General features: G+C 40.7%; 1 protein-coding gene across 3 annotated transcripts in view; it reads left to right on the forward strand.

Moving 5' to 3' along the window:
- The first annotated feature begins 5,047 nt into the window (after positions 1–5,047).
- SSH2 (slingshot protein phosphatase 2) overlaps positions 5,048–20,699 on the forward strand; it is a 316,292-nt gene continuing 300,640 nt past the window's right edge. For 2 of the 3 annotated variants that reach the window (XM_017855091.1, XM_017855094.1), the window contains exon 1: positions 5,048–5,338. In XM_017855091.1, coding sequence (XP_017710580.1) covers positions 5,276–5,338 — 63 coding nt within the window. In that variant the 5' untranslated portion in view covers positions 5,048–5,275. The remainder of the gene's footprint in view (positions 5,339–20,699) is intronic. The other variant, XM_017855092.1, reaches the window with a different exon arrangement.

Consider the following 20,699-nt stretch of genomic DNA (forward strand, 5'->3'; position numbering starts at 1 on the left):
GAGTGGTTGATACATCTAGGTAATTCACTCCTGGCAAGAAGCAGTGTGATCTAGAGATTCTCAGCAGCCCCCCAAAATCAGGTTGTGAATACCCACCCTAGTATGCCCATGGTCCTGCTGGTGGACAGCACAATGAAGTTCTTGCCAAGCAAAGCCAAGGAGTATTCTACCACCAGGTCATCACTTTCACAAGACAATTGTAGTACACATTGCTGCCTATCATAAACACTGAGCTTTGGAGGATGTTCCAGGTACCAAAGAGCAGGACTTATAGCCTCAGATAAGGCCAGGAAAGACAGGGAGGCCTGCTAGGTACTCCTGATGAACTCAGCTCACAATCTCTCTTTTTATATATATCGAATTCTTCCTTTTGTTTATATCTGATGTGCCCTTTTAGTTATGTTCGAGTTAGATGCAGAATTATTGCTCTAATAACACAATCATACTCTGCAAATTAGACTGTTATCAATATTTTGCAATAGATGCTTGACATGAAAAGTGTTTGGGTAGATGGGGAAATTCCCATTGGCAAATGTAATGAGGAAATACCCTATGATAATGTGGATATAGTATCAATTATAATTTATACTTGTAAATTTTGAATTGTTGTGAAAATTGTTTAAAAGTTTTTTTTGGCCGGGCGCCGTGGCTCACGCCTGTAATCCCAGCACTTTGGGAGGCCGAGGCAGGCAGATCATGAGGTCAGGAGATTGAGACCATCCTGGCTAACATGGTGAAACCCTGTCTCTACTAAAATACAAAAAATTAGCCGGGCATGGTGGCAGGCGCCTGTAGTCCCAGCTACTCGGGAGGCTGAGGCAGGAGAATGGTGTGAACCTGGGAGGCGGAGCTTGCAGTGAGTGGAGATTGCACCACTGCACTCCAGCCTGCAGCCTGGGCGACACAGTAAGACTCCATCTCAAAAAAANGAGGCAGGAGAATGGTGTGAACCTGGGAGGCGGAGCTTGCAGTGAGTGGAGATTGCACCACTGCACTCCAGCCTGCAGCCTGGGCGACACAGTAAGACTCCATCTCAAAAAAAAAAAAACAAAAAAAAAAAGTTTTTTTTTATCACCTACTTGTATGAACTAAGTTCTCATCAATAATGACCACCAAGAATTTGAAGAGATCACTGTTAAACTGTCTCATTCAAGAACTGCATGCAGTCATTTCAATAATAAAATCCTGTATAAAAAAAGTTATGTTTAGAGAAGCAATGTCAGGTTTTCATTAAATTTTAGATAACTTTATTTGGAAACGTATACAAATTCAGTATTTAGTGTCATCCTTAATATGTTTATTTTCTCATTAAAAGTAAGTAATATAAAGAAAACCATTTTTTTTCACCAAGTCCCATGTAATTAGTTGCCTCCAAATCCCCTTTAATTTATCCCAGTGTGCTGTACAAATATTATTTCTATGGATGTCATGATGTGGAAAAAAAAAGGTAAAGAACCACCCCTTTAACATTTAGATCAGGATTCTTCACCTGGGTTCCTTGATAGGTTTTAGCAGGTGTGAGAAATATGCAAGTACATCTTTCTGGAGAGAAGGTCAATAGTTTTCATCAGGTTCTCAAAGCTTAAGAAGCAGCTAACCTCAGAGATTTCAAGCTCCCCTATATTTTCACCCCGGAAGAAGTATTGATACAAGTTAAGGGTTAAATGGACTCCAGTGGTACAACCAGGCCTCCAGCATCATAGGTGGGAAGAGTGAAAGTGCTATAAATAGAACTAGGAGGACTTTTGTATCTTTGGCTCCCTCTCTTGGGAATCCTGCTCTTGACCTCTCTCTCCTCAAATTCAGCCAGAATAGTAAGAGGATCCTAGGATCTTCACTCTATTAGAAAATACCTCCTCTCTCAGTTCACCAGAAGACCTAGCAGGAACCAGGGTGGAGCCTAGGAAAATTAGGTATAAATGGGGCACAGAGCCTAGGTTCATCAAATGCTTACTGTGGTCCAACTCTGTTCACAAAGTGACTGTACTGGGATCTGCAGACAAAGCCTGAAAGCCAATATCATAAAGACCACATTTGCCCAGACCTTCTCTGCTTTGTTTCTATAGAACTTTGTATGTATATAGACTTCTCCTATATTTCTACATACCTCCTTTCGTGCCTAGCAGAGGTGACAGAAGCCATGGTACCACTAAACTACGCTCTAATTATTTGTTGATGTGTTTTCCCCTACTAATTGGCTTTGAGCCCCTAAGAGGTAGATAAACATTTCTTGTTCTTAAAGCAGTGTCTAGTATATGATACACATTAAAAAAATATTTTCTCAATTATTAGTAAATAAATTAATGAACATGCACCAATAATTTCCAAATCTTAGTTTCTTTAAAAGGTATATACCAGGAAGAAATATTTCCCCTGAAAATTAATAAATGAACTTCCTGATACAATGTGAATTTTGGTATCTCATAATTCTTGATCAGGATTTTATCACCTTAGATATGTGGAACAAAAATGTTCCACACTTACCTACAGATGAAACATGTCTTGACCACTAATCTACTTCTACTATTAAGAAAAAGAATGATGATCGGGCGCAGGGGCTCACGCCTGTAATCCCAGCATTTTGGGAGGCCAAGGCAGGTGGATCATCTGAGGTCAGAAGTTCAAGACCAGCCTGACCAACATGGTGAAACCCCCGTCTCTACCAAAAAGACATAAAATTAGCTGGGCGTGGTGGTACATGCTTATAATTCCAGCTATTCAGGAGGCTGAGACAGGAGAACAGCTTGAACCAGGGAGGCGGAGGTTGCAGTGAGCTGAGATTGTGCCATTGCACTCCAGTCTGGGCAACAAGAGTGAAACTCCACGTCAAAAAAAAAAAAAAAAAAAAGGCCGGGCGCAGTGGCTCACGCCTGTAATCCTAACACTTTGGGAGGCTGAGGTGGGCAGATCACTTAAGGACAGGTGTTCGAGACCAGCCCGGCCAATACAAAAACTAGCCGGGTGTGGCGGCGGGCCCCTGTAATCCCAGCTACTCGGGAGGCTGAAGCAGCAGACTTTCTTGAACCCAGGAGGTGGTGGTTGCAGTGAGCCGAGATTGCACCACTGTACTCCAGCCTGGGCGGCAAAGGGAGACTCTGTCTCAAAAGAAAAAAAAAAAGTTATCTTAATTACATAGAGGGCTTTACAGTTTATGCTGCACTTTACCATACATTATCTCAAGAATCCTATCAGTTAGGGTTCCATTGTAGAGATAAAGGAATTAACGCTCAAAAAGTTCAAGCAATTTGCATAAGGTTTTAGAGCTGGAACTAGAAACCAGGTCTTCTGATTCCAATGGTAGTGGTCTTTCTCACTGCAAGGTTAATGGACTCAAGTCCTACATTTTCCAAGAGAATTTCTTAAGAGTATGTTACCATAAAAAAGTAGATCATCATTGTTGCCGTCCCTGAGTCAGAGAATCAACATACAAGTACTAAGACCTACAGATTTGAGTATTACTTTTTCTAGAATGATACTTTGGTTCATAAAGCACATATATTTCATTTATTTGAGTTCATTCAGCTTCTAGCTATGTGTATTTCTTGGCTGTGTATCTAGTTTCCTGTTTGGTCTCCCATGCATTGGTTCAAAGTTCTTACTTCTGAACCTTGCCTTCTCTTTTCCTGTTTACTACGGAGCTCTGGGAAAAACACAGTCAGATTGTTTAATCTGTGAACCATACATCTTTGTTTAATTTTGCCTCACAGTCACTCCTGATCACCACCAGGGGGCAAAAGCCTACCAGCTGGCTTCTCTGCACTACACTCTATATAGGACTGTATAGTACAGGGACCCTCAGTGTCTGATTCTTGATGGAAACTCCCTGCTAATTATTTCAACCACAGGGCCCCAGGGAGAGAACAAAGGCTCAGCACAGAGAACTCTTGTGGCATTTAACCGTACAGCAGCCAGAAAGAGCTCATGACAGCCCTGTCAGTTTAAAAGGAGCAATGAGATCCAAGAGTGTTTGAGCGACAAACAGGAGGGGGTGGGTTTTAATAACTGCAAACTCCCGAGTGTGTGTGTTTTCTACAGCTTTGATATATACGGTGGTATTTACCAGCTCATCCACTCAAACTGAGAAATAGCCTTGTCAACTCTCTTTCTTTGTGTAAATAATCAGTGATATTTGCATTGTGCGATTTTTTTTCCTTTTTAATCTTGATTTTCCATTACATTCTTTGCTTATGTTCTGCAAAGAGTTTACCTCTGAGAAAATCATTCCCTTAAAATATCTTTTAATCTTCACTTTTACACAGGTCTATGAAATAATGACATTTAGAGACGAAGGAGAAGAAATCTTAACGAGCAAATCCTGTTTAATTAAGAGAATGTCTTTACAGCAGGAGGCAAGTGAGAGGTCAATAGCAGGCTGGACCCTCACAACTCATGGAGCCAGGCTTCCAGGGACTCCCAGGCGCGCTCAGCTTCTCTTCTCCTCAGGAATAATGAATAAGTCTTTAGACAGCCAATAGAGGAAGCATGAGGGTACCACAAACCTTTCCAGGGTATCAAAAGGAAAATGGTTTTCTTTCCAGAAGTCTCATCATAAAACATGGACGGAAGGGTGGGAAAGTTGAGAAAAAGCCCCCGAGAACCGGAGCGAAGGGGGTAAACTGGTCTAGCTCAGTCCTGTCTGCGCCCAGTGAGAGGGTCTGAAACTCTGCGGAGCCCTTTCCCACTAGAAAACGTGTTTGCTTCAGGATTTTCATCTCAGATGCTTTTTTCTAAGGTTGGTTAAGCTGTGCGCCGCCCCACCTCATAAAATGGTTGTCTCAGGAGTGCAGATTCCAGCGGTCCCCTCACCCGGCTGAGACCCCTCACCCGGCTGGCTCCCCCCGGCCCCTTCCCCCACCCCACTCCACAGCACCCAGCGCTGGCAAACCACGCAATTCCAGTGCGAAGGAGGCAACCCAGGAGGGTGCGGCGGCCCGAAGCCCACGCACTTGGCCGGCTTCCGGCAACTCAAGGGTTACGACCAGGCGGCGGCGCGCGCCGAGGGGAGAGGCGGTAGCTGACAGGTGGCGCCTGCGCACTGGGAGCGCTCATTGTGCCCCGCAGCTGCCGAACCGCCCGCCCGCCGCCCGTTCGGCGCGTCAGTCGGCGAGAGTCTGGTGGTGGGTGCGGAATCTGCGGCCGTTCCTGCGGCCTCCTCCTCTTCCCCGTTCCCTTCATCCCCACCCCGCACCCCTTTCCCCATCCCGGCTCCGTCACCCTCCCGCCCCCCACACTCAGGACAAGAATGCCCTGCCCGGAACAACCCAGCAGCGCCTAGATGGCTTTGGTCACGGTCCAGCGGTCACCTACCCCCAGCACTACCTCCAGCCCCTGCGCCTCGGTGAGTCCTTCCTGGCGGCCGCTCCGCTTGCTTCTGTCACTGCGGCTCCGCTTTGCCTCAGCGGGTCCCGCCGAACGCCACTGCGCACGCGCCGCGCCGCTTCCCAGGCCTTGGCAGTCGGCTGCCACGAACCCCCCACACCCCCATCTTAAAGACTAGCAGCAGGAACTACAAGACGTTGATTTTTGCCCCCATCACCCTGAGCACCTAGCTCCTCACAATCCTCGCCCTGAAATCCCCTGTGGCATGCCTCCCTATGGCTTGAGCACTTCCTTTTGGTAATGAGTCATTCTTGCTTTTCACCCTCCCCCTTCTTTTACCCTCTGTTGCTCTGCGGCAGGGAGGGGACCGTGAGCCTCCTGCGTTGCCCCTTACCCACACCCACATCTCTTACCCACACCATTTCATAGACCCGTTCAGTATTTGCACACTGCACACCCTTCTTCGGACTCGCCAGGGTGTGTGCCTTCCCCTAGTCACTTGCTGGCTTTCTTGTGCTCTGTACTGTTCAGGCTTTGAACTGCCCAACGGTAGTTACTCCTTGGTTTCTCCCTCCTGCCCCCCACCCCAAAGGGTGACAATGATCTCTATTTCGTGGACCTCTTACCTTTCCTTTTTGAGGTCCCGAAGCATCTGGTGCTGTTTGGTGATCAGTGCCAAATTATTTCCATCTTACAGATATTTATGCCTTACACTCATTGCTCATGATCATTCTCGTTATAAGGTCGTGTTTGTATGACTCGTTACCTCAGATGCCTGTGCCAATAAAGCATGCTCTCAGAAGGAGAATACCCAGTAACCAGCCTTTCCCCGCTGGGCCCGTCTTTGCCTTCTCTCCTTTCACCACCCCCACTCTTTTATTTTACACTCCATTTCTTAGGCTTCGTTTTTGAAAATATTTATTTTTAAAAACAATATATTGCACCAGTGGGGCGAATGGGCTTTAAAAAACAAACACCCAGATGTTTTAGAGAGAAATAGACTGAATGAAAATGTGAGCAACTGGGAAAACCACTTTGAACTTCCTGCAGAACTGTAATTTTAAAAACTGTGTTGGTGGATTTAGTAGTATCAAGTTGCAAAAAAAGGTATTTAATAAACACTGTACCACTCTCCATTGTAAAAAAAAATCAATCAGGTTACTCTTAATATTTGTATGTTAACTGAGGTATGAGCTTTGATATCCTGAAATTTGCTGGCTTGTCATTTCAGTATAATTTCCTGAATTTCAAAGTTTTGTTGTGTATGGTTGTAGTTTCTTCTTTTCTGAGCTTTAATTGCATTTTGTGTGACCAAATTGACAACTATATCTTAATTCAATAAGTGATTTTATTTCAAAGGTTAACATATCTTGGGTTGTTTCGGAGAGCTGAACTGGGATTCTTGGTTCAGGGAGGCATATTTCCAGTGATTGTAAGGAAGAATTTGTAACAGTGGAGTGCACTGCCTTGCAAAATAGTGAGTGCACATTGCTGGAAATATTCAAGCAAAGGCTGGAGAACATTTTGCCTGGGAGGTGATATAAAGAATTCCTGCAGTGGGGGACTTCTATTTCTAATCTAAGATTTTGTGATTTGAGAATACTTGTACTTCAAAGCTGGTAAAACATTTTAGGGTCATCTGAGGACAAGTATCATAGGAATAAAAATTTAATATAGTTTATTCTTATGTGTAGTACTTTATGCTAGTTTTTGGAAAGTCATTAACATACCATCAAACCTTCTTAATTCACTCCACTAGTAAACTCTTTGGTTTGTGGTTACTAGGCCTGATTTTGAATAAATCGATTGAAAGTTATTAGAGTCATACAAATAAACTGGAAATCAGTACTAGAGTAACATTTATTTTCCTTGGGCATTGTTGAAAATAGTTTATGCTATGATAATATATGTATATCAAGTTGTCATCATACTAATTTACTTGAAGTGAATGATTAGTATACAGTAAGACCGTGTACACTTGATATGACTTCATTAGCCAAAACTTGAGTTACTTTCAAATCTTGAGGTATGTTAATAGTCACTTTTGACATAGGTAATTAAATTGATCGTGTAATAAGCTCCATTGTTGAGTTAAATCACTAATATTTCTATATCTACTAGCCTGGTTATTTCAGTTGTTTATACTTGGCCCTGTATGCAAAGGAATCCTAAGGCTGGTGTAACAATCAGCATTATTAGCATAACTAATAAGCCAGCTTCCTTTCCCTTTAAATTGTCTCCCTTTTGGACTTCATCCAGAATTGTGTTCAGCTGAGTTGTTTCGAGGTCCTTGTACTCTAGCATTTGGCTGCTGTCTGACCTCCATATATTTTGCTGTTCCATCTCTTGCTGCATGAATAGGTTGGGTCGTTTGCTTTAAAATAGCAAAAAGAACCTAGAGAACCATGAAAGAAGAGGTTTAATTTTGTGAGGCTGGAAATTTACATTTTTTAATTAATCATTTTAAGCACGCTGTTAATACTTTTTCACTATAGGATGCAGGGCATTTTAATACTGCCAGCTCTTTAGTGTTGTTTCATTAGGCATTAAACAATATGCTAGGTGTGAGTGACCACTGTAGATACTAAGATGTATAAGAAATTGACCCGTTCATCAGGATCTTGCAATCTGGGGGCCTGGGGCATTGGAGGAAGAACAAACATGAGGTAAGAGGGAAAAGAAGAAGGAGGGGAATGATACTGTAGGTATGTGAAGGGTTTGTAATGGCCATAAGTATTATCTGAATTCAGATTAAGATAAATTCACTAATGGCAATGTTAATAATAAGAGTAATAACAATATCTAACATTTCTTGGGTCCTCATCTATGCCAGGCATCATGTTAAGTGCTTTACATGAGTTAATTCATTTACTTTACACAATATGCCTTAGGGAAGTTGCTCTTATCCCCATCTTAAAGATGAAGAAGCTGAGGCAAAGAGTTTTAAGGAGTATATGCAGTGTCACTCAGCCAGTAAGTGACTGGAGTTATAATTCAAACCTAGACATGTCTAACTTTAGAATCTGCCATCTTTTCCTCCTTGGTGATGAAAAAGTATGCCTAGTAGGTGGCTCTCAAACTAGTTCTTGAAGGATGGATTGAATTTCTATAGGCCAAGAGAGAAGCTGTGAAGAAGAGAGTATTGCAAATGAAGAGAAATTGTGTATGCCAAAACTTAGAGGCAGAAGAGTACAGGGCATATCTGAAGGAATTAAATAGACCAGTTTGAGGAAGGATTTGTTTGGGAGAGTAGTAAGAGATAAAGGTGAGGAGGCAGCTAGGACTGCACAGGGACTACTGAGCTTGGGAGTTTGGAGTTTGAACTTGATGGAGAAGGTAATGAAGAGTCTGCTGAGGTTTTGAGTAGATATGATCACAGTGGTATTTTAAGTTTTTTTTTTTTTTTTTGAGACAGAGTCTCACTTTGCCATTCAGGCTAGAGTGCAGTAGGACAATCTCGGCTCACTGCAACCTCCGCCTCTTGGGTTCAGGCGATCCTCCCACCTCAGCTTCCCCGGTAGCTGGGACTACAGGCATGCACCGTCACGCCTGGCTAATTTTTGTGGTTTTTTTGGTTGTTTTTTGTAGAGATGGGATTTCGCCATGTTACCCAGACTGGTCTCGAATTCCTGGGCTCAAGCCATCTGCCCACCTTGGCCTCCCAAAGTGCTGGAATTACAGGCATGAGCCACCACACCAGGCCTATTTTAAGAAAATTGATCTAGTAGATATGAGCCAGAGAACTTTCTCTTTGAGAAAGAGAGAGAGGCCATGAGTGGAGCCAGTGAGAGGCTGTTCTAGAAGCTCAGGTGTGAGGTAATAAATGCCCAAACTGGGATTTTGAAGTGGTAAAGGAAAGAAAGAGACAGATGTGAGGGGCTGTGGAAAAGACTTGGGAACTGATTAGATTTGAGGGGAGGGATCAGAGATGCCAACTCTTGGGATAGATATTGTTCTTCTTAGATAATAGATGTTTCCTGATTACTAGAAGGCAATATAAGAATCATCTCTGTCTCTTTCTGTTCTTTCTGGTATAAATTTTTTTAAAACTTCTTTTTTATTTTAAAAAATGTATTACTTTTTAATGGACAAAACATTTATGGTATAAAACATGATGTTTTAATATATGTGTACATTATGGAATAATTAAGTAAGGCTAATTAACATCTATCACTTCACCTAGTTAGCTTTTTTTGTGGTGAAAACATTTAAAATCTCACAGCAATTTTCTTTCTTTCTTTCTTTCTTTTTTTTTTTTAAAGATGGAGTCTCACTGTAGCACAGGCTAGAGTGCAGTGGCACAGTCATAGCTCACTGCAGCCTCAAGTTCCTGGGCTCAAGTGATCCTCCTACCTCAGCCTCCTGAGTATCTGGGACTGCCCAGCTAATTTTAATTTTTTTTCTTTGTAGAGATGGAGACTTGCTTGGGGACTTGCTGCCCAGGCTGGTCTTGAACTCCTGGACTCAAGGGATCCTCCTGTCTCAGCCTCCTAAAGAATTGGGATTATAGGCATGAGCCACTGTGACCAGCTACAATTTTCAAGTCTACAATACATTATTATTGACTATAGAAACCATATTGTACAATAGCTCTTCATAACTTACTCCTCATGTCTAATGGAGACTTTGTACCCTTTGACCATCATCTCCTCCCCATTCTCCCACCAATCCCCAATCTGGTGTGAATTTTCTGAATTGATACCTATATTGATCCAGGGTTAAATAAACACAGTATAATACTATAATAGTATTTTAGTTTTCTGTAGTGCCCGGTACTTTTCAGAGTGGTTTTTGGTGTGTGTGTGTTTGTGATCTAATTTAATTCTCAAGCAGCCTCAAAAGTTACGCAGGACAGGTACCACAGTTTAAAGACTTGGCTGAAAGTGACAAAACTTGTGGGTGTAATAACTGCATAGAACTAAGTTCCTTGGCTCCTGGTTTATATCTCTTTCCATGATGTGGTAAGAGAAACAGCATATGCAGCAGTTTCTGATCCTGAGACTTGACTGCCAGTTGAATAAAGGTGCAAGATATGAAACACAATCAAGAACTCACAATCTCTTTGGAGATCATTTATATTGCAGCCTTGACCACCTAGAACAGAATCATCTAAGTTTATGCAAATCATTTTAGGTGATAGCTTTGTTTGAAGCCTATTAACTCTTAATTTATACATAAATCTTATAAATGTGGATATTAAGTTTTCTTATTCTTGTATTACCAAAAGCAGCATAAGAATGGAAAATTACAGGTGCTGCTAAAGGCAGGTTCCCTATAGTGCTGGGAAAGAATAGCTATTGGTTTCACCACAAGGGAAAAGGGGGAAAAAAAAAACCCACAAGTAGCTGGCATAATAAAAAAATTGAGCAATTCTTGCCTAATTAATATAGGGACAGATAGTCCTCTAGGACCCAGTAGTTCCTGACAGCTACTATTATATGTTCCTAATGATGATTCTGAATCATCATAAGAAGGCTTACTCTTGTTTTAAATCTTGATTTAAGCCATCAGGATTGAGTGTGGTGTATTTTTAGATAGATGTCCATCTAAGTTTCACCGAAGTTTTGACATTTAAGATGCACATTCTAATTAATGCGTAAATCCATTTACATATACATCTTATTTCTTGATGCTGAATAAATATTGAGTTATATGTACATATAGATTAAATATGGCACACCTCTCTCACTAGCTTGAGAAAATAAAGCCAAGGCAGATATGAAATTGATTTCTATTAAGTATAAACACAAGTGATGCTTTTCTTGATTTAGGCACCAGTGACAGAGAAAAAAAAAAAGTGATGCCTTTGAATTTTTTGAAGACAGCTTTAGAAATTTTCATGAACTCTAGAAATGACTATTGTAGGAAATCCAGAAATATAGAGAAGTACAGAAAAGATTTAAAAAAAAAGACATGTGCCATTTATTTTATAAAGCTGAAGTACTGCTGTATATATATAATTTTATATCTTTTTTTTTTAGAAGTTTGGTATCTATCACAGATGTATTGCTATATCATTTAAATGACCGCATTCAGTAGTTTTTGTTTGTATGTTTTGTTTTGCTTTTTTGAGACAGTCTCACTCTGTTGCCCAGACTGGAGTGTAGTAGCATGATCTCAGCTCACTGTAACCTCCGCCTCCTAGGTTCAAGCGATTCTCCTTTCTCAGCCTCCCAAGTAACTGGGACTATAGATGTGCACCACCATGCCTGCCTGAAGTTATAGGCTTACAGGCGTGAGCCACCGCACCCAGCTCCATTCAGTAATTTTAACTCTTTCTAACCATTCCATTCCATTATTGGTTGGCATTCAGTTTTTTTCCAACCCCCCTGCCCCCAGCTTTTTTTTTTTTTTTTTTCTTTTGAGACAGGGTCTCACTCTGTTGCCCAGGCTGGAGTGTAGTGGTACAATCACAGCTCACTGAAGCCCTGACCTGGGCTGAAGTGATCCTTCCATCTCAGCCCCACCAAAAAGCTGGGACCATAGACATGCACCACCATGCCTATCCAAATATTTTATATTTTGGAGAAACGAGGTTTCATCCTGTTGCCCAGGCTGGTTTCAAACTCCTGGGCTCAAGCAATCCTCTCACTACAGCCTTCCAAAATGCTGGGATTACAGATGTGAGTCACCACACCCAGCCATTGTTTTTCTATGATAAATTACATTATAGTGAACATCATTGGCTAGAAATACTTGACTCAGTTTGGAACATTTATTAAGATTTCAAGAAATTCAATTACTGGATTATAGGGTATAAACAATTTTAAGGCCAGGCACAGTGGCTCATGCCTGTAATCCCAGCACTTTGGGAGGCCAAGGCGGGTGGATCACAAGGTCAGGAGTTTGAGACCAGCCTGGCCAACATAATGAAACTCTACCTCTACTAAAAATACAAAAAATTAACCGGGTGTGTTGGTACATTCCTGTAGTTCCAGCTACTTGGGAGGCTGAGGCAGGAGAATTGCTTGAACCTGGGAGGCAGAGGTTGCGGTAAGCTGAGATGGTGCCACTGCACTTCAGCCTGGGTAACAGAGCAAGACTCTGTGGAAAAAAAAAATTGTTTTAAAGACTTCTGTTATATATTTATGCTTTCTAGAAGGGTTATTTCAATTAATGTTTATTCCAGCTAGAATGGTATAGGAATGCTCATTTTTCCTAACCTTATTTACACTGAATATTCTCATTTCATTTTCATTTTTGAGTTGGTGTCTTGCTATTTCCCAGGCTAGTCTTGAACTCCTGGGCTCAAGCAATCCTCCCACCTCAGCCTTCTGAGTAGCTGGGATTATAAGCCCACACCAATGTGTCCAGCCTCATTTCATTTGTATTTTAATCACTACTAATTTTTTAGGATAAAGAGTAGTACCTAGTTGGTTTGATTTGTATTTTATTATTAGGTCAGGTATTTTTCAAATGCTTAATAGGCATTTACATTAAAGTTTTTGAAAAGATATATTTTTTGAGGTATAATCTACAAACCCTGAAATGTACCTGTTTTAATAAGTATACAATCCAATTATTTTTAGTTAACTTAGAGTTGTGCAACACTCACTTCAATTGTATTTCCTTTTTATGAGCTATTCTTTTCAGTTTGTGTACCCTCTTGATGTATTACGAATATTAACTATTATATTTGTTACAAACTAAGTGCTTTTAAATTCAGTTGGTATTATTCTTAGAATAAAGTCTATAATTAAATTACTAGTGATCCTTCAATGATCCAGCCTTGCTTACCTCTTCAGCCCTGTCTCTTCCCAAGTCCCTGCCTTGCACACCGCTCACAGTTAAGCTGACGTGCCCATGCTCCCTTTGGTCTTTAGGCTTTTGCACATGCTGTTTCCTTTACCTGGAACACTTTTCCTTCATCTCTCTACCTAACGATTTCCTACTCATCCTTCAGGTCTCAGCTTAAATGTCACTTCTTCTGGGAAGCTTCCCTGACTCCACCCCCTCAGACCATGGTAGGTGCTCCTTCTACACACAGCATAGGACCGTATACTTACCCATGGTGGCTCTTATCTTTTTACTGTACTTATTTTATTACTTTTCTCCCCCACTAACCTATAAGTCAAGGACTGGGTCATTTGCATATTTTTGTATTATCAGAGCTCAAAAGTATTTGACGCATGGGGCTGGGTGCGGTGGCTCACGCCTGTAATCCCAGCACTTTGGGAGGCTGAGGTGGGCATATCACCTGAGGTCAGGAGTTTAAAACCAGCCTACTAAATATACAAAAATTAGCCGCGTGTGGTGGCGGGTGTCGGTAATCTCAGCTACCCCTACTGAGGCAGGAGAATCGCTTGAACCTGGGAGGCGGAGGTTGCAGTGAGCCAAGACCTCGCCATAGCACTTCCAGCCTGGGCAACAAGAGCGAAACTCCCTCTCAAAAAAAAAAAAAAAAAGTATTTGACACATGGATCAATGGATGATCAATGGATATAGTCATATTTAGCAATCTTTTCTATTTTGAGTTCTTCTACTGTTTTTAAGCGTAGACAGATATCTTGAGAAGCCCAAAGAAGATGATCACTTTTAAGACTTTTGATAAGGCCGGGCGCGGTGGCTCAAGCCTGTAATCACAGCACTTTGGGAGGCCGAGACAGGCGGATCACGAGGTCAGGAGATGGAGACCATCCTGGCTAACACGGTGAAACCCCATCTCTACTAAAAATACAAAAAATGAGCCGGGCGAGGTGGCGGGCGTTTGTAGTCCCAGCTACTCGGGAGGCTTAGGCAGGAGAATGGCGTAAACCCGAGAGGCGGAGCTTGCAGTGAGCTGAGATCCGGCCACTGCACTCCAGCCTGGGCGACAGAGCGAGACTCCGTCTCAAAAAAAAAAAAAGACTTTTGATACATGTTGCCAAATTATCCTGCAGAAAGGTTGAATCAATCTTTGTTTACAAGCATTGTATGAAAATGTTTCAGTGTACTCTCACAGCCTTAAGTATCATCATCATCATAGGGATATTTATTGAACACTTAACTGTATACTTCCCCTAGTCACTTGCTGGCTTTCTTGTGCTCTGTACTGTTCAGGCTTTGAACTGCCCAACGGTAGTTACTCCTTGGTTTCTCCCTCCTGCCCCCCACCCCAAAGGGTGACAATGATCTCTATTTCGTGGACCTCTTACCTTTCCTTTTTGAGGTCCCGAAGCATCTGGTGCTGTTTGGTGATCAGTGCCAAATTATTTCCATCTTACAGATATTTATGCCTTACACTACTGGACACTGTGTTGAGTACCTTATGTGCATCATGTTGCTTAATTTTCACATCACTCCTGTGGGGTAAGCATTATTGTTCTCTTGATTTTACCGAGAAAATAGACTCAGATAAGTGAAGTGAATTGTCCAGGGTTATAGGCCTGGTGTCTGACCTCAGAACCCCTTCTCTTAATCACTAGTATTTTATTGTTGTTTTAATTTACATTTTTAAAAACCAGAGGCTAAACATTTTTTCAAATATTTACTATTATATGTTTTATTATATATTCCTTGTTTTGTAAATTGTTCATGTTCTTTGCCCAGCTTTCTTCATGGCTATTTATTTTTTTCATATTGATGTGTAAGTATTCTTTATATACTAGGAATATTAACCTTTTTTTGTTATGTTGCAAATTTTCCCCTGGTTTTTCATTTGCCATTTTGTTTTATTTTATTTTATTCATTTGTATATACAGACATTTACAAAATTTTAATACCATCAATCCAGTCTTGTGTGTGGATTTTTAAAATTATTTTTCTTTGTTCACTTTTCCATCTATAAGGATAGAAATATTCTACTTACTGAAAAAATTTGGACCTATATGTTTTAAAGCTATTTACAGTATTATTTTTATATCTTTTAATTGTCTGAAAGTAATTTTACTACATGATGTGAAGTAAGGATTATGTTTATTTTGTTCCAAATAGCAGCTTGTCTTAGTTCATTATATGAAACAGTCACTCCTTTTTTCCAATGGTGTGGAACTCTTCCTTGGGAGGTACTAAATTCCCAAATACTTAATTCAGGTATAAGCTGAAGTGTGTTCCATTGAAGTTCCATTGCAAGTCTCATATATTACTTAGTATTTATTAAATTGCATGCATAGAAAATAAACTTTAAACTAGCTTACATTTTGAATTTTCACTCAAGTACCTGGGAAGCCCAGAGAAAGAGAAGGCCTTTGGTCCTCAAAAAGTATCTTCAGGTTTCTCATCTTTTCTATCTGGCTTTAAGTGAGAGGGAATAGTTTCTAGATTTTGCTCACACTGAAAAAAACACTGTGCAGCACTGTCTTCCTAGGCAGCGCCATTAAATATCACTCCTGGAGGCCGGGCGCGGTGGCTTATGCCTGTAATCCCAGCACTTTGGGAGGCCGAGGTGGGCAGATAAGGTCAGGAGTTCGAGACCAGCCTGACCGACATGGAGAAACCCCATCTCTACTAAAAATACCAAATTAGCCAGGCGTGGTGGCACATGCCTGTAATCCCAGCTACTCGGGAGGCTGAGGTTGCAGTGAGCCGAGATCACGCCATTGCACTCCAGCCTGGGCAACAAGAGGGAAACTTCGTCTCAAAAAAAAACAAAAAAAAAAACAAAAAAAGCAAAATCACTCCTGGTTTCAGCAGCTTAAGATTTATAGTTTTTCCATTAATGCCTGCTGTAGTGTTGTCTGCAGTAGTGCCTAGCCTTTTGAAGCTATTCACATGTCCATGTTTTATGTTTATTTGTTAATCCATTAAAAGAATAAAACACCTAGCTGTAGTTTTCCATTCAGTAAACTTAGAAGTAGGGAAAGTATTTCCAATTTTTTTTTAAAAAAAGTGTAATTCTTGATGAGCCCCTTTACCCAACCTGAAATATGCCAGAGACTGGATGTACATGAGTAAAACCTTAAGAATCTTGTTAATCAGAAGTATTTAGTGAGTGCTATTTTGTGCAGGTGATCTCATACATTCCCTTCCTTTGTTTCTCAGCACTGACTTCTCTTCAGATACCTTTATAAACTGCCCTGCATTTTCTTGCCCCTCTGAGCAGCAAAGCTACTGATCACAGTGCCCCTCATTTTCCGGTCAAGGTAAAGCCTGGTGAGGTACTCTTGGCTCTGGAATGTAATAGAAGGACCCATGGTTCCCTAGACTTCCTGAAAGATTGGGGGAAGTACTTCATTTATTGAGTGGGAAAGGATGTGCTTAGAAACAGATGGAGAGAGATAATACTCTGTTCCAGCTTAGATTTGATGGAACTGTTTGATTTAATTTTCTGAAAAACTTATTTAGTACCTTTTTTATGTCTGACACATATTTATTTACTTACTCATTTATGCCACTGCTGGGGATCCAGCAGCCAATTCGTCTCTGACCTCAGGAAGCTTAGAGTAGCAGTAGAAAGATTGATATTAAATAGGTCAGTAGATTACAGTGTAGTTGTCACAAATACATAAGCCTTGAGAAAGAGGAAGAAAGCCAGCAAGGACTTATAACTTGAGCCTTGAAGAGTGAGTGGGAATTGTTCAGCAAACAGAGGGTTAGGGGTGAGGGGCAGGATGGAAAGAAGAGTTCTTTTTTTTTTTTTTTTTTGAGATGGTCTCGTTCTGTCACTCAGGCTGGAGTGCAGTGGTGTGATCTTAGCTCACTGCAACCTCCTTCTCCCGGGTTCAACCTATTCTTCTGCCTCAGCCTCCCGAGTAGCTGGGATTACAGGCACGGGCCACCACACCTGGCTAATTTTTGTATTTTTTGTAGAGACAGAGTTTCGCCATGTTGGCCAGGCTGGTCTTGAACTCCTGACCTCAAGTGATTCGCCTGCCTCAGCCTCCCAAAGCGTTGGGATTACATGCATGGGCTACGGTGCCCAGTCAAAAGAAACATTATTAAGCAAGAACTTAAGGCACAGGGCTACAAATAGCATGATATATGCTGGGAACCACAGGCAGTACAGTGCTGATGCCATGTAAAGTGCAGAAAATAAGGCTGGAGGAGTAAAGATAATTTCTTCTGAATTTTAACATCTGCATCCTTATTTTTACCTTGAATACAGTTGGCTTTTCTTTAAAGTGACTGTGCAAATTTGTGATTGTAGACACTGGGTTCAGCACTAAATAGTCATCACAATTACCATTGGAAGTAGTACTATTCTTGTTCTCAATTTACAGATGAAGAAACTGAGTCTTAGGGAGATGTCCAGACTCCCCCAGCTAGAAATGGCAGAGCTGGGACTTGAACTTTGTCAGAGTCAGAAAGCAACTACTAGACTAAATTCCACCCCCCTGCCCTTTCGTGTTACCTTCTTAGTGTCAATCAAAGTGCTGTTTGATTGATTGATTGATTGATTATTTGAGACAGGATCTCCATCTGTCACCTAGCCTGGAATGCAGTGGTACAGACACAGCTTACTCCAGCCTCAACCTCCTGGGCTCAAGTGGGATTCTCCTGCCTCAGCCTCCTATGTACCTGGGATCACAGATGCTCATGCCACCATGCCCAGCTAATTTTTTTTAGTTTTTTGTAGAGATGGGATCTCACTTTGTTGCCTAGGCTGGTCTCAAACTCATGGGCTCAAGCAGTCCTCCCACCTCAGCCTCCTAAATTGCTGGGATTACAGGCGTGAGCCATGTGCACCTGGCCTGATTTATTCTATTTTTAAATTTTATTTATTTATTTATTTTTGAGTTGGAATCTTGCTCTGTCGCCCAGGCTGGAGCGCAGTGGCGCAATCTCGGCTCACTGCAACCTCCGCTTCCCGGGTTCAAGTGATTCTTCTACCTCAGCCTCTCAAGTAGCTGGGATTATAGGCACCCGCCACCATGCCTTGCTAATTTTTTGTATTTTTTAGTAGAGATGGGGTTTCACCATGTTAACCAGGATGGGATTTATTCTCTTTTTTAATCATTTACTTTTACGTTTGCCCTGCCACAGTTTGAATCATTGCAATTTGTGTCATTTTGCTGCTCCTGCCTTAGTACTTGATACTAAGGCAGTTCAGCAGAAGTTTGTTGAGAGCCTTGAGAAAGCACCGAGGGATGATATAAGGCATTACCTTTGCCTTCAGATTTACAAGTCTGGTGGGGAAGGCAGCTATAAACTAAGCATTTATAATTACCTCGTATAGTGAGCAGTAGGAAAGGCACAAACCAAATGTGTACATGTGAAGAAAACATCAGTTCCAAAGGGGATAATGGTCAGGGAATTTGGAAAAAACTAAATTGGAAAAGATGGAGGAGCAAAATATCTTTGCAGTTAGCAAAATGAGATAAAGTTTTTCCTTCTAGATATTAATTCCTTTCAGTTTCATTTATAATTAGAAGCCAGTTTTTTTTTTTTTTTTTTCTACTGAGTGATTATTATAAGATACTGTTATCTAAGACATGGCAGCCAGATTTGAAACTTCTATGTTTGGAAAGTGTGTATTTGTAGGTATTACTTTGCCCCTCACCTATTCTTGCTCTCCCACCTCTGTACTTTTCCTCACTTAAAGAAAAAGGAAAAAACCTGACAAACACTTTTTTTTCCTGCTGCAGACAGATCAGGAAATGTAAGAAATTATATTTATTGAAGTTAAAGAAGACACCTCCATGCAACTTGCTGACTGGAGCAGTGATTCTCCTATTGTTGCATCAGACACAAATAGAAATAGTTGGAATTTAAGATAGCCCTTTCTTCATAATTACAATATTAAGCATGTCTCAGGCAAGTATTAGGATAAACCACGTGTTAGCATCTTGTAACACATTATCTTAATCTATTAAGGAAGCTCATTGATTCTTTGGGGTTTGATAAAGTGATTGTGATTTAGAATAAAAATGTTATCTGCCAGTTATCCTAACATAAATAAGCCTTATGAGGGTGGAGAAGCCCTAAAAGTATTTTTATTTCTCTCCTTAGGCCTTCAGAAATACCTATAACATTACCTGGGCATAGTGGTGCACGCCTGTTATCCCAGCTACTCTGGAGGCTGAGGCACAAGTATCACTTGAGCCTGGGAGGCCAAGGTTGCAGTGAGTCACGCCACTGCACTCTAGCCTGGGTGACAGAGCAAGACTCTCTCTAAAAAAAGCAAAAGAAAAGAAAAAAACAAAAACAAAAACCTTTAACAACATGATACAGTGGCAGTGCAGGGTCTGGAAAACTGTCTGCTTAAATCTGAACCCTGAGTTTATAATTTACTAGACTTAGACTAAGTCACTTAACCGCTCTATGCTTTGGTTTGCCCACCTGTAAAATAGGGGCAATATGGTACTTCTTTCACAAAAATGTTGTAAGCGGTAAGCCAGGGAATGCATTAGCACCATGCCTGGCACCAAATATACATGTATTCACAAAGTATTAGTCATTTTTATAATGATGGTGATTTAGGGTTGCTATTTGGTTATTAAGCAATTTTTTCATTGTAACAAATTTGGTGGGGAAGTTATTTGCTTTATGACAATATAGTTCACATGGTTAGCCTATTTCAGAGTTTAATTTCTCTTTATTACTTTTTACATTTTTGTTATTTCATAATGGCTTCATTTTTTTTTTTTTTAATTAGAGAATCTTTGTTTTAGTTGCCAATTTCCACAGCAAAGTCTTTTGTGTTTGATTTTGTGATGACCCTGGAGCACCATACAGAAAGATTAGTCCAACTGTAATCTTTAAAATTCTTCTTCCCTTGAAAGTTTATCAATTTAATAGGCTATGCTTAGCAGCATATTAATCTGTTGAATGTTTTTCTATATAGTAGGACAGATTGTTGCAAGTGGTCACCTTAGTTTGTACAGTCAAATCATATAATTAATGTGTTGGTATTTTTAGTGATTGAGACTATAAATCATGTGGCAAAATAGTAATTGCCATTTATTTTTTTAAAATATGGAGATCCAAAGACACTGAGTGTATTCACGGCTTTAAATATATCCTTGTAAAGGGAAACAATAGGTGAGAAGAATGATCTGTCTAATCCGGCTATTACGAGCAGTTGGCAGTTGAAATTGAATGCTGCTCTTAGATGCATTTCCAAAGCAACTGAATGTGCTTTTTCTATAAGTGTCTGAAGCAACAATAGGAGAACATGTGAATGAACTCACATATGATATAACAAGAGATCTTTGGTTCAGGCTTTGGTTGCTTTTAGTTTACAGTTTTTATTGAATCCTATCAAAAAACAAACAACCTATTTCTTTTTTGAGTACTGAAAAAAATGACACTGAGTTTTCTGTGAACATGATATGCTGATTTGTCTTCTTAATCTGTCTATACAAACTGAAACTTTCACAACTCTCAGCATTTTTATGCTGATTCCATGGTTTTCTATTAAACTTTAAAAGAAACGGTATTGACTGTAAAGGAAGTCTGGTTAGGCAAGGTGCAATTGAAAAATCCAGGAACTCCTCCCATACTTGCCTACTAAACATTTTTTG

This window comes from Rhinopithecus bieti, unplaced genomic scaffold (assembly GCF_001698545.2).
Source record: "Rhinopithecus bieti isolate Rb0 unplaced genomic scaffold, ASM169854v2 scaffold_38691, whole genome shotgun sequence".
Taxonomy (NCBI): Eukaryota; Metazoa; Chordata; class Mammalia; order Primates; family Cercopithecidae; genus Rhinopithecus; species Rhinopithecus bieti.